Here is a 13,345-nt window from a genome sequence, read left to right as displayed (position 1 = left end):
CTCAAGCTAAAGTCAAGACGACTTAAGTTCTAACTGTTAGTAAGTTCTAATTCCCATGATTCCCCGTGTATTTATCTCGTTATCTATATTATTTACATCTTTAAAAGTTTAGCTCCAGTTTAACCATTGGCATATAAATCACTAACACTAAATTTACACTATGTACGCAGCACATAAATTAGCATTACCGTACTGTAGCTATTCCAACATTTAGCATGAATTAATCAATATTTTTGTACATTATGAATTGTGCATTGATGATGTAGAAGTCCAGTGCAGAGTGGCAATGGACTGACCTAGACTTCTATACAAATTACAATTAATGAATACAAAACATTTCATTTTGATTTTTGATGATATATATGAATTTATGATGAATATTAAAAAAATTAGACCGGTCTATATGAACTGATCAAAAAACAAGAAAACAATTTACATAATTTTTAATAAAAGTGATCACCAGTCGCGCGCGATGTAAATGATTGCGCAAGTTTTGGTTATTTTTCTTCTTTTTTTTTAGATTTTCAGCCGATTTCACTATGTGCTATATTAATAGCAATATACTGCATTAAAACTTATTAATCAACCACTTGCAGATGTTGGAGTGTCATTTTACATGACCTGACTTTGAGTTTGCATTGCTAACAAATGTATGGTGCTTCTCTGGTGATTTTGCAGCTGTGATTGGTGAGCCAAGGCCGGATCACTGGACACACCGGCACTAGACACATTTTTTTTTTTTTTCATTTTTTTAAAGATTTTCAGCCGATTTCACTATGTGCTATATTAATAGCAATACTGCTTTAAAACCTATTAATCAACCACTTGCAGATGTTGGAGTGTCATTTTAGTATTTTACATGACCTGACTTTGAGTTTGCATCGCTAACAAATGTATGGTGCTTCTCTGGTGATTTTGCAGCTGTGATTGGTGAGCCAAGGCCGGATCACTAGACACGCCGGCACTAGACACACCGGTACCCAGAGCCTATCAAGTGAACTGTAAATGGGACCCATGAATGATCATGTGCTGATGATGCTGATTGCTGTCAAAAGAAATTAAATCGAGAAAACACCTTGATACTACGAGGCTGGTGGACACAGATTTAGCCCAGTATGCAGCTGTCATATTTTCTTGTCATTTTCGTGCTGCTTCTCATCACTATCAGAAGGGGTAAGAAATTTATACCCATAATGTACATCTCAGATCTCAAGAATGAAAGGATATGTTGTCAGTGAGATTAGACTGCAAGGATGGAAACCTAGTTTAACCTAGCTCTCTTCCTCCTGTTTTAGTGTGCCTTGTGGGTTTGCCAGAGTGGAGATGCAAGTTGAAGCCCCAAGGATACTGTGCTCACAGCAGCGATGAACAATGTGTCAGTGGCTCGAAAATCAAAGAGCTTCAAACTCCTTGCAAGAATGGTGCAGAGCAAGGTGCTAGTGTGGTGGGCAAATTAAACAAGTTGTGATTGGGCAGCTGTGCTGTACAATGCCAATGGTTAACTGCAATCCAGAGGATGATTCTGCAAAAGTTTTCTTGTCTTAATTGACTTTATCAAAACTGTTGATTCAGGTATGCTTTGATAGAGGGTTGGCAGATTTGTAGGGGCGATTTGCAGAGCCCTGACAAAAAAAACAAAAACAAAAACAAACAAAAACAAAAAACATTGAGAAATTTTGAATGTGCTGATGTTTTACACAAACAGGACAAAGTAGAGAAAAGTTTCTGTAGAGCAACGACTCAAAAGTCCTATCTCTCCCTTATAAACGGAGTCTGATTCATTGCTATCTTACAGGAAAATCATCAAGACCAAATGTGCTGTTCATAGTTGCTGATGATCTACGAGCATCGCTGAATTGCTATGGTGGTCCAATTATATCCCCCAACCTTGACCAACTGGCTTCCCAATCTGCAGTCTTCAACAATGCCTTTGTGCAGGTAAAACATTCATGCAATTCCACAAAAATGTGATCCTGTAGAAGAGTAGCAAATGAATGAATGCAATAATATTGAAACATGAGATGAAAAGGATATACAGAGCTCTGAATCATACTTAAGAAATTCATAACTGCATCCATGATTCAGTTACTGTGGCAAGCAATGAGGGTACAGAAAAGAACTTTCTTGATTACCCACAAGCTGTGACATCAGTTGTATTGGACTTCTTGCTTATTGATTTGTATGGTGCACGTACATGAGATTTTACAATTTTTCAGTTTCTTTTTTATTGTATCACAATTTGCTTCAAGTTGTTTCAGGAGGATAACATCTACAGATAATGTGCATATACGTAAATGCAATTAATCCTTCACAAATCTTGAGATAAATTCTCCCTTTTATATACAGGTGTTTTTGTTTTATTTTGTTTTGTTAGGGATGTCTTTGTATGTATTATTGGAAGGAGAAAATACTGCTTAATGACAGTCTATTTACATGACAAAGATGCTGTTACTGGAATCCTGCAGGGAATCGTATAATACAGACATATATTTATGCATATTTCACCTTATTACTCCCTCAACCCCATCCTCTTTTTGCTGTGCAGCAAGCCGTCTGTGGCCCAAGCCGAATCTCATTTTTGACAGGACGCAGACCAGACACAACCAAACTCTATGACTTTGGCTTCTACTGGAGAACCTTTGCAGGAAACTACACCACTCTGCCTCAACACTTCAAGGAAAATGGTTACTTTACTGCATCAGTTGGCAAGGTTTTTCATCCAGGTATACTTACTGAAAATAAAGATCTCTTTGAGAAAAAAAGGAAATCTCAGTGTCCATATATTCCATACTCCTCACTTTTATTTACAAAACAAAAGCAGATCATCACTGATACCCAATTCAAATCTCCATGATAGTGAAATCAGTTTTGCTGAATGGTTTGAAGAACCAAATGAAAGTTTGAAGATAAGATTTTGGAAAAAACATCTACTTCAACACTATTATTCTTTTGATTAACTAACACAAGCCAAACTAAAGCTTACCTAATCTGTGATAATGGTACATAATTTGACACATTATTTTCCATTAATTTTGTATATATATATATATGACATCAATATAACCTGGATGACAATGAGGATTACACATTCCACAAGCATATCATTTGAATTGGATGAATGTGTCAGTTTGCAAGAGTACATACCAGACATTGTTCATTCATTCATTCATTCATTCATTATGCCTCCGCCACGAAGTGGTGCCGGAGGCATTATGTTTTCGGGTTGTCCGTCCGTCCGTCCGTCCTTCCGTCCGTCCGTCCGTCCGTAATGAATTTTGTGGACAAGGTAACTATCAAAACCCGTTGAGGTATCCTAATGAAACTTGGCATGTATGTGTATTAGGGGGTGAAGTTGTGCCTATCAACTTTTGGGTGCACATGCTCAAGGTCAAAGGTCAAAAGGTCAAGGTCAAATACATAAAATTTCACTATTTCCACCATATCTATTGAATGCCTGAAGATATTTTCTTGAAACTTAGTGTATACATGTATTACCCAATTAAGATTCTCTGGGGAAAGTTTGCGTCATGAGGTCAAAGGTCAAAGGTCAAAAGGTCAGGGTCAAATACATAAAATTTCACTATTTCCACCATATCTATTGAATGCCTGAAGATATTTTCTTGAAACTTAGTGTATACATGTATTACCCAATTAAGATTCTCTGGTGAAAGTTTGGGTCATGAGGTCAAAGGTCAAAAGGTCAAGTAAAAATATAAAAATTTTTTTTTTTCTCCATACCTTGGAAAATTGTTCAAGGTATCTTCATGGAACATAGTATATACATACACTGACTGGAAGTGATTATCTAGAGAATGTAGGGTTCATGGGGTCAAAGGTCAGGGGTCAAAGGTCAAGTGCAACACTTCAAAATTTTACTATTTCCCTCCTATCATGCGATGCCAGCAGGGTTATTTTTTTTTTACACTTGGTGTATGCATACATGTGTAACCTAATAGAAATTCTCTAGAAAGTTTTTTTTTTCTTCTTTTTTTACCTCAAAGGTCAAAAGGTCAAAGATCAAGTGAAAGTGCTGAACTAACTTTTTCCTCCATATCTCGGAAGTGGCTCAAGTTATCTTGAAACTTAATACATATTATGCATGTTCTACCTGAAAGTGATTATCTTATGAATTTTAGGGTCAAGGGCCAGATGAAAATGGTAACAATTTACTATTCAATTCAGAAATTGCACTTTTTCTCCACACCTGTACCTTGAAAATTACTCTATGCCTAAATGTATGAATGGGTCAAAGTCGAGTTAAAGTCCTTAAATCCCTAGATACATGCTCTCCTATTCATCCAATTAAACCTAGGTCAAGGAAGGTGAACATTCAACACATTTGTGACAAACTTGTCATTTCAATATTTTGCCAATTTTGTGAAAATGTAATCACACATTGTCCACATGTACTATCTAGACCTATTGGGAAAATCATGCATTATGGCGGAGGCATACCAGTCGCCAAAGCGACATTTCTAGTTCATTCATTCATTCATTCATTCATTCATTCACTCACTCATTCATTCGTTTCAATGTAAATGAAATACATCATTCAATTTAGCATGTCATTAGAGTATCAAAAGTGAATTTCAATGGTAGCCTTCTGTTTGCTGATATTATTTCAGGTGTAGCTTCCAATGGAACAGATGACTACCCATACAGCTGGTCCATTCCTCCCTATCATGCTTCGACTGAGAAGTACATTTATGCCAAGGTAATGAGCAAAATTTAGAATGACAGAACAATAAACATATGAATTTGCCTGCAGTAATGCCATTGTGTAGTGCCACCCTGTTTTGTTTTTAAAGATGTACAGTTACACATTGCTGTCATAGCAGCCGAGCTTTAGCAATAATGATCTAAAAGCCAATTCATCCCTGTTTTGACATATTAAATGTAATCATAAGAAAAATGGTATCACATTTTGTATATACTCATTTTTTTATCATAATTTTTGACAGCAATTTAGCTGAAGACCATCTAAATCCACAAGCTTGGCCAATGATTACTGTAAAACGAGGAATATTTGCGTGCATTTTAATTTCGCGAATTTCGCGAACGCCAAAATTTGCAAAATTAAAATGTGCGCGAAAGTTTTTGTCTACACTATGTGACTTGAATGCCAGTGGCAATTCGCGAAAATTTCATACTGCAAAAAAAGGCCCTCGGCTCCAATTTGCGAAAATTTCATGCTGCTAATATATCATGTTATACACTACATTGTACTTATTTTTGTATGTGCACTAATAAAGCATGGTGCAGTGGTACTAGTGTGCGTACAATGTAGCTGCTGCCGAGTGCTGCTGCTGAGCTTCACATGCGTGTGCTGCCTATAACTCCGCTAGTGAGTTGAGGCACTAGCGTTATACTGTTCAGTACTGTAATCAGAGAGAGAAAAAGAAATTAACTCAAATTACAGGATTTATTTGATGTAGTAGTATTTATGTATTGTGATGTGAAGATTACCAACATAAAAAAAAATAAAAAAAATGGCAAAATTCATCAAATACCACATCATATGATGCAAGAAAGCAAAATAATGCTTATCATGTTCTGTAGTAAATGCATTATTGTCAAAAAGATCTCCAGCTATGTCTTTGCTCCCCAGAATACCTTTGTATCATATCTCTATCACCTATATCATTGTAGCCACTAAATCTAAAGCATTCTTTTCTTATTATCATACATAGTATTTCAAACAAAACATAGAAAAACTGAAAGCAAATGAAGGTAACATTTTTGAGTTGTGTCCCTGTACCCTTCTACAACCTCTAAATATGAATACAGTATATCACAAGCTACAGAGACTCATGCACCACTTAATCTTATGTCATGGCTGATCATCATTGCCCATCGATTGATTTGCCAATAGGTGTGTCCCTCAGAAGATGGAAAACTTCACAACAATGTGGTGTGTCCAGTCAACGTGTCCAGGATGCCTGAGCATTCCCTTCCAGATCTTCAGACCACTGAGAGAGCCTTGGAGATCCTGGCTAACTTGTCTACTGCCAGGTGAGGCTCAACATTCTCTCTGTCTCTCTCTCTTTTTTTCTTCTTTTTTTTTTACGGCCAAAAACTTTCATCATTCACCTAGTGATAACCCAAACAGTTTTCATAATCAGAAGAAGTGTGAGCTATTAGCCTATTGAGATAAATCAAACATGAAATCACACTGTCAGAGTGCAACAACAGATATTTATACAATTTTTGAGAGCTTTGTGCTCTGTTGGAAAACTCATGGGCTGAAAAATAATCCATCTTTTACCTGCTATTTAGGAAACAAAGATGTGCAGTACCGTGAGCCACATGTGTAAATGATGGTAATAATAGCAGTGTTCAGATATATTTTGTTTATCTTGTGGACTTTTGCAGGAAAAATGCCTCACCAGACTCACCCACCTGGGATTCACCTTTCTTCCTGGCAGTTGGCTTCAGGAAGCCACACCTGAACTGGAAGTATCCCGAAGAGTTCCGTGACCTGTATCCCCTGGAATCTGTGGAGATTGCCCCCAACAGGCAGATTCCGGCCAAACTGCCCAGCGTGGCTTGGGAAGACTTCTTCACAACCAGACTGAGAGATGATATCAAAGCCATGAACCTCAGTTTTCCTTACGGTCTCATTCCAGATGACTATCACGTGAGTGGCCATCTTTAGTACGACCCTCTGATCAGTTTGTGAGTGTGCAAAAAAGGCAAGCTGTTGTGTCAATACAATCAAACCTATCTGTAGCAACCACGTGTAGGAAGCTGAAAAATTGGCTAGTGCAGACAGGTGGCCACTATTGCTCGATGGGTGCTATACATGCAATGAAGTAGTGACTGTAAGATACATATTTTTTGTGGCTGCTAGCCACGTTTGACAGGTTGCTGTCATACACAGGGATTTGATCACTGTATTTCTGTTTGGGAATTTTAGGTGACCGCATGGAGCAATTGGCCAATAGAGATAGGTGGCGGCAAATACAGGTGTATAAACTCAGATGAAACTGGAAGACATTATTCAGAGGAGACCTCATGATGAAAGTTAATGGAAAGAAAATAACAAAACATTGATAATTGCCAATCACAGGCCTTGTGATGTATTTTAACAATCCTAAGTAATGAACTTCTAAAATATAGATGTGGTCTTCAATTTGTGGCAGGAGTAGGTATTGATTACAGAATTTAATTCAATTTTGACAAAGTGTATGCTTTGAAATGTTCTGTTTTTATGGCATCATACATATTGTATCTGTGATGCAAAAGTTTCATTCCACTCACAGGAATAAAATGATGACTGTATGTGCATGATGTATTACCACCTATATGTTCCAAACATGGATAAAAATAAGAAATGAGTAATGATGGTAATTCAATGGTAAGTCTTTGTGGATATCAATTTGAAAACACAAAATCATCAACACTATAGGGCCTATGTGGGAACGAGCCTCATTCTTGCACTGTCATAAATTTTTGCTCCACACCAGGCTTTGATGAGACAGAGTTATTATGCTGCATCGACCTTTGTTGACTACGAGTTGGGCCGAGTTCTCCAAGGTCTGGAAGAGGCTGGATTTGCCAACAACACCATCATCTCTTTCATAGGAGACCATGGTAAGGTTTAGTGACCGAAAATTTCCTTGTTAGAGAAAAAGATAGGGATGACACAGAAAGCTGTTACCCTACAAAAATGTGTTTAATCCTTGAATAGTTATGTCTCATATTAGTGTGTAAACTTTTGGTGTGTCATAGTAGAATGCTATACCTTTCTGGGTTATCCTTTTTCAATTTTATTTGATTTGATCAGAATCATATGCACAGAGCTAGCTCTGGAGGAAATTCTAAACAGATGAATTAAAAGAAAATATGGATGCTGATTGTTCTTTATGACATTATCTAGAACATAATCGATAGCTTTAGCTGGGTTTGGCAAAAGTGTGATACTTTGTAAAGTTTGTCATATCGATGATATCACTTACAAATACTGAAATATCAAGGGTTTCATCAAGAACTGGGAATAATGTTTTCTGTACATTTGCTGATTGTCAAACTTAGGAAATGATGGATATTTTTTTTTTTTTACCATTTACCCCGACAAATCAAAAAGTCAAAGGAAACAAAACTGGAAATGCAGGATAGACATAAATGCTCATTGGGCAAATGGTAGATGATGTGGAATTGAAAATTGAATTCATTATGATAGAGAGTACTTCTTATTAGGTTTGCAGTACATTTTAATGTCCATGGAATTTTATTGTTTAATTTGTTTTGCAGGATACCAACTTGGTGAGCATGGAGAATGGAGTAAGTGTTCCAACTTTGAAGTGGCAACGAGAGTACCTCTCATAGTACACGTTCCTGGGATTACAGACACAAAGTTTCCACAGTTACAGAGGAAATTTCCTCTCAGAGATCCTTTCCAGCAGGCTTCCAAGAACAGAAAGGAGAAATCAAAGCCAATATCTAAACTTCCAGTTGGTGCAAAGAGACACTTAAAGGGTGATATTGGAGTGGCAGTTGAAGAACTTGTAGAACTGGTGGACTTGTTTCCAAGTTTGTCTGAGCTGGCTGGGCTGAAGGTGCCACCTGTTTGCCCTCCACGGCCATTCAAGGTGGACTTCTGTGCAGAGGGGAACAGTTTTGCACCCCTGGTAAAGGCACACAGCAGACAAGAGATCAAGCAAGAGTTCTCCAGATGGAAGAATGCTACCTTCAGCCAGTATCCGCGGCCAGGGATGACCCCAAGCGTCTACACAGACCTGCCTAACCTAGAGATCATCACTGTCATGGGCTATTCCATGCTGACTGAAGACTACCACTACACAGAATGGGTCGGATTCAACAGCACCACGATCAAAGCTGATTGGTCGGACGTGAAAGCGAGGGAGCTTTACATCAGAGGTGTGGACCCACTGGAGGACAACAATGTGGCAGATGACAGCGAGTATAAGGACTTGGTGCTGAAGTTGAGTCAAGAGTTACAAAACGGATGGCGCTACTCCCAGCCTGTCATGGCCAACTGAAATTAGCAAGATCTTTCCTAAGGCCATGTATATTATGTTATACTTTGACATGATATTTGACAATTTGTTTGTCTGTCATTAGGGCATAATAATAATAATAATAAAAGCGCATTTACAAAGCGCATAATAAGCACATGCTTCTCTATGCGCTGCACAATTCAGATACAAAATACAAATAAAAGACTAACAAATATAACAATCAACATAGTAGATACAATGATTAACAAAAGGGGTAATGAATGTTTATAATCAAGGAAGACGGAAAAGGTGGGTTTTATGACTGGATTTGAAATTTGCAAAATTGGGTGCACGTCGAGTGCTTTGTGGGAGATTGTTCCAAAGATTAGGTCCAGCAACTGCAAAAGATCTGCCCCCGTAATATGATGTGTTGGTTCTGAGTGTGTGAAGAAGCGCTCGGGTGCTTAAGCGAAGGTTGCAAGGAGGGCAGTACTGCTTGAGCAAATCTGCCAGATGTGTTGGGGAGGAACTATGTTGTGCCATGTAGGTCAGCAATATGAGTTTGAACATTATGACTTCATGACTTAATTAACATTTATATCTTTTGGCATTCTAAGACATGTTCCACAGTGCATTATGCAAGCATAGTCTTATTTAACCCTAACTAGGCTAACTAGTTTTATTGATTAAAATCAATTAATAACATATTTTCTTGTTCGTAATAATGTCGTGGACAAATTTCGTCAAAAAACAATAAAAAACACAAAGTCGAAAAAACAGAGAAATACATAAGAAATTCAAAAAACGATAAAATACTTAAGAAAATTTTTCTGATGGCACGGTTTTTTCTCTTACATTTGCTAAGGACACTAAAAAGAATATTTACACAAAAAATGTGCCTTTTTTGAGCTTAGTAATTTATACCAAAATGTAGTAATTTATACCAAAATGTCTGATTTCATGCATCATTATGTGCATAAATTAGCATTATTTAGCATAAATGATAATTTGTTTAAAAGTTAACTTCATGGTACTCTAGACTACGTCATAGGCAATGTGTGTGTCAATTTTCATCGCGATCGCGCGGTCGACGGCTGAGATCTGCGGGGGGGGGGGGCCTGGGATAGCTGAATAGCAATAGCTGAATAGTGTACAATTTTGTTGAAGGTAATTAAAAATGAAAGCATGCAAGATTTATTTTTAAGTTAGGTTTCAGATTTTGGTCTATTTTCAACCCTCTGTAGAAAACTTTAACTTTGCACAGGGGTCAATTAGTGTGTGTGGTTAACACCCAGACAATGGTCCTGAACAATGGCCAGGATTGGAACGCTCTATTACATATTCACAAGAAATTCCACTATCACAGCTAGTCTTTATTCATCCTGAAATGTAGTGTATGAAGGCACACAAAAACATGTGCTTTAATACTTTTTTCATGTGCATGCATTTTACCCTTTACCATTAATTCAGACTAGCAGTGCCCAGGGCAATCCGTCATGAATCATTAATAAAGCATTCAAGTGCCTTGGAGCAAGAGACTAGAAACGTAGTCAGCAGAGCTCTGAAAAGGTGGTATTCGTGGCATTCACATCTATTGTTCAGGGTCATTGTAAGCATACATTGACGTACACATCATTGGCTCCTGTGTAAAGCTCAATTTTGTACCGTACAGAGGGTTTGAATTTGACCAAAATCTGGAACTTAACTTTAAAATTAATCATGGATTTTGTGAAACTTCATGCTTTCATCGTCGATCACCTCCAACTAAATTGTACACATTTCAGCTATTACTAATATCAATGACAGTGATATCTGATGTATAATTTTTGAGCTATTAAGGATCAAAAGTGGGATTTTTTTTTTGTAACACCTAGTACATACTGTAAAACAATATTTTCGTGTCATGAAATTTTTGCAAATTGGAGCTGATGGCCTTTTTCGCGGCATGAAATTTTTGCGAGCTGCCTCTAACATTCAGTGCGTTTAGTGTAGACAAGAATTTTCACGTGCATTTTAATTTCGCAAATCTTGGCTCTTGCAAAATTCACAAAATTGAAATGCACACAAACATTCCCAGTTTTACAATAGTCATGGAGTCAATAATACAGATGATGTTGGCCTTCTGAGCAACAGTACTACATGTACATCGACAATCAGTTTACTACCAGGTATGTTTTGAGCAGGGCATACACCTATTTGTAAATAGTGTCTAGTGTTGTGTTAGTGTAGTGTGTAAGTTTGTTTGAGTACCAACAATATTAACGTTAAGCTCAAAATAAATATTTTGTTTCTTAATTGTTGCAGTCAGAATACAACGTATCTGGAGTGTGTAATCATTAGATATGATACTGGTAGAAGTATCAACATTATGTGTTTCTTTCTGGGGTTGAACCCCAAATGGATTTGCGTAGGGACGATTCCAAGTCAAAGCTGCTACACATACATCTACATTGCAATGGTTATATTAAAGTGCACTTTGTGAGGGGAGAATGATTTAATGGTGCCTACATGTATTTATGCTCCATATTCTATTTTGATGTACATATCTTTAAAATAATATGCATTAATCATGCTCAAGCTTAAGCTGTATATTTTGCATTTTGATAGAGGCAATGTTAAGAGTTTTGATTGACATAGCATTCATAAAATTTGTGTACTAACTTTGACTGCATGTTCCATTGTAGGATACCACGGGCACCTTCAAGCTTTGAATTGAGAATTGTTAACTCACCTGAGTCGAAGCTCCAAATTCAAGAATCTTTGCAAATCTTCTTATGAACCAGAAGTGATAAGCTAAGTTAGTGCTATGAGTGAGTAGATTGTTTGCTGTCTTAAGGGGGGGGGGGGGGGGGGGGGGGAGACGCAAATTGGGATCAAATTTTCCTGCTTTCATCTTCTCTTTGAAAATGAGTGCATAGTCAAATTCCCTACAAACTTGGCAGGTATTATGGCAGTTGTGATATAATATACAAATGGACACCATGCCTCCCTGGAGGCTCCATGTAACCTTATAGTCTGCAAGAATGTGTGGAAGGTGATCTTGTGATAGTTGGGTGAACACTAGATCCCTAATTGTTGTCTCTTTATTTTCTTCCATCCTATTAAAACAAATAAGGGTAACGATTGAATAAAAACTGTGTCAAAATATTGCTCTAGATCAAAAACTTCTACTAGTACACATGGTTTTGTAGTCTAAACTCTGCTACATACTTTTGATGGACTGCTCGGAGCCTTGCAGTTTTCGTTAGTACACATGGTTTTGTAGTCTAAACTCTGGTACATGCTTTTGATGGACTGCTCGGAGCCTTGCAGTTTTCGTTAAGACAAGATTCCTGCCTGGCACACTGAAGTATTGACTGATATGGTTTGAGTGCTTATGGGTGGAATAACAACAAATGTAAAATCTTACGTAGTTATTTGCTAAGTGTGTTTGCTAAATATCAAAGATTTGATAAGTGATTGATTTAAGTTGCTGCTCAGAGGTACCACTCATAACAAGCTGAAATCAGTAGTAAGTAATTTGGTCCCACTGACCTTGTTAAAACAGGGTTTTCCTGTGATGTAGACTATTCATTGCATTCTTCTACACTCAGATCATTGAAATGAAACTGAAATCAACTGTGTGAATCACACAGCAAAGCTAGTTTGACACTTGGGCAGTGGGGAGTGCAATGAACTTTATGCTGTGTGCCATTCTTCATGTTTGAAATAATGCTGTATGGGTAGGCTACTACTACTTAGGCATCACTTTTAACAGTACTATTTGTGATTTCCATGGAATTATGGCAATACATGCAATAAAATTAGCACACATTTTATGTATTTGCATCTGTTGTAAATTATTTCCCATTGATGTTTGTATGAATTTGCTAAAATGACTGCTTTCTGATCATAACCCCATTTGAATACTGTAAAAATGGATATTTTCGTGCAACTAATTTTTCGCGCTCGGCCGGGTAAGAAGAGCTTTGCATGTTTTTAATTGCGGAGAATCAAGATATAAACTACTTGAACATATGGCAAGCAAAAATATTTGGGTGCTTTTATTTTCACGCTTGTTTGTTGTTGCATGAAAAGCATGAAAATTTCCACTTTTACATAAATGTCCAGAAAAGTTTATACAGTGATAGTTGTGGCTACTATGACAACAGCTAGGCAACAGAGATAGAAGAGCTTGTTGGATGTTGCTATGGTAGCTTATATCATGGCAACTGCAAATCTTTGAACAATAGAAAAAAAAAACACACACACACAGACACAGACACAGACACAGACCACACACCACATCCCACACATATGCCACACACACACACACACACACACACACACACACACACACATACACACACAAACAGACATATCCCTATGTATCGAACATTCTCAAG

General features: G+C 37.4%; 1 protein-coding gene across 1 annotated transcript; it reads left to right on the top strand.

Moving 5' to 3' along the window:
* The first annotated feature begins 987 nt into the window (after positions 1-987).
* Positions 988-9,007, top strand: LOC140234766 (iduronate 2-sulfatase-like). Its single transcript, XM_072314803.1, has 8 exons — positions 988-1,173; positions 1,796-1,938; positions 2,546-2,723; positions 4,626-4,714; positions 5,873-6,012; positions 6,373-6,637; positions 7,467-7,593; positions 8,254-9,007. Exons 1-8 carry the CDS (start codon positions 1,116-1,118, stop codon positions 9,000-9,002), a joined length of 1,749 nt encoding a protein of 582 aa, XP_072170904.1. The 5' UTR covers positions 988-1,115; the 3' UTR covers positions 9,003-9,007.
* Positions 9,008-13,345: the final 4,338 nt, after the last annotated feature.

This window comes from Diadema setosum, chromosome 11 (assembly GCF_964275005.1).
Source record: "Diadema setosum chromosome 11, eeDiaSeto1, whole genome shotgun sequence".
NCBI classification, from domain to species: domain Eukaryota; kingdom Metazoa; phylum Echinodermata; class Echinoidea; order Diadematoida; family Diadematidae; genus Diadema; species Diadema setosum.
This window is presented reverse-complemented; position numbering and strand designations above follow the sequence as displayed.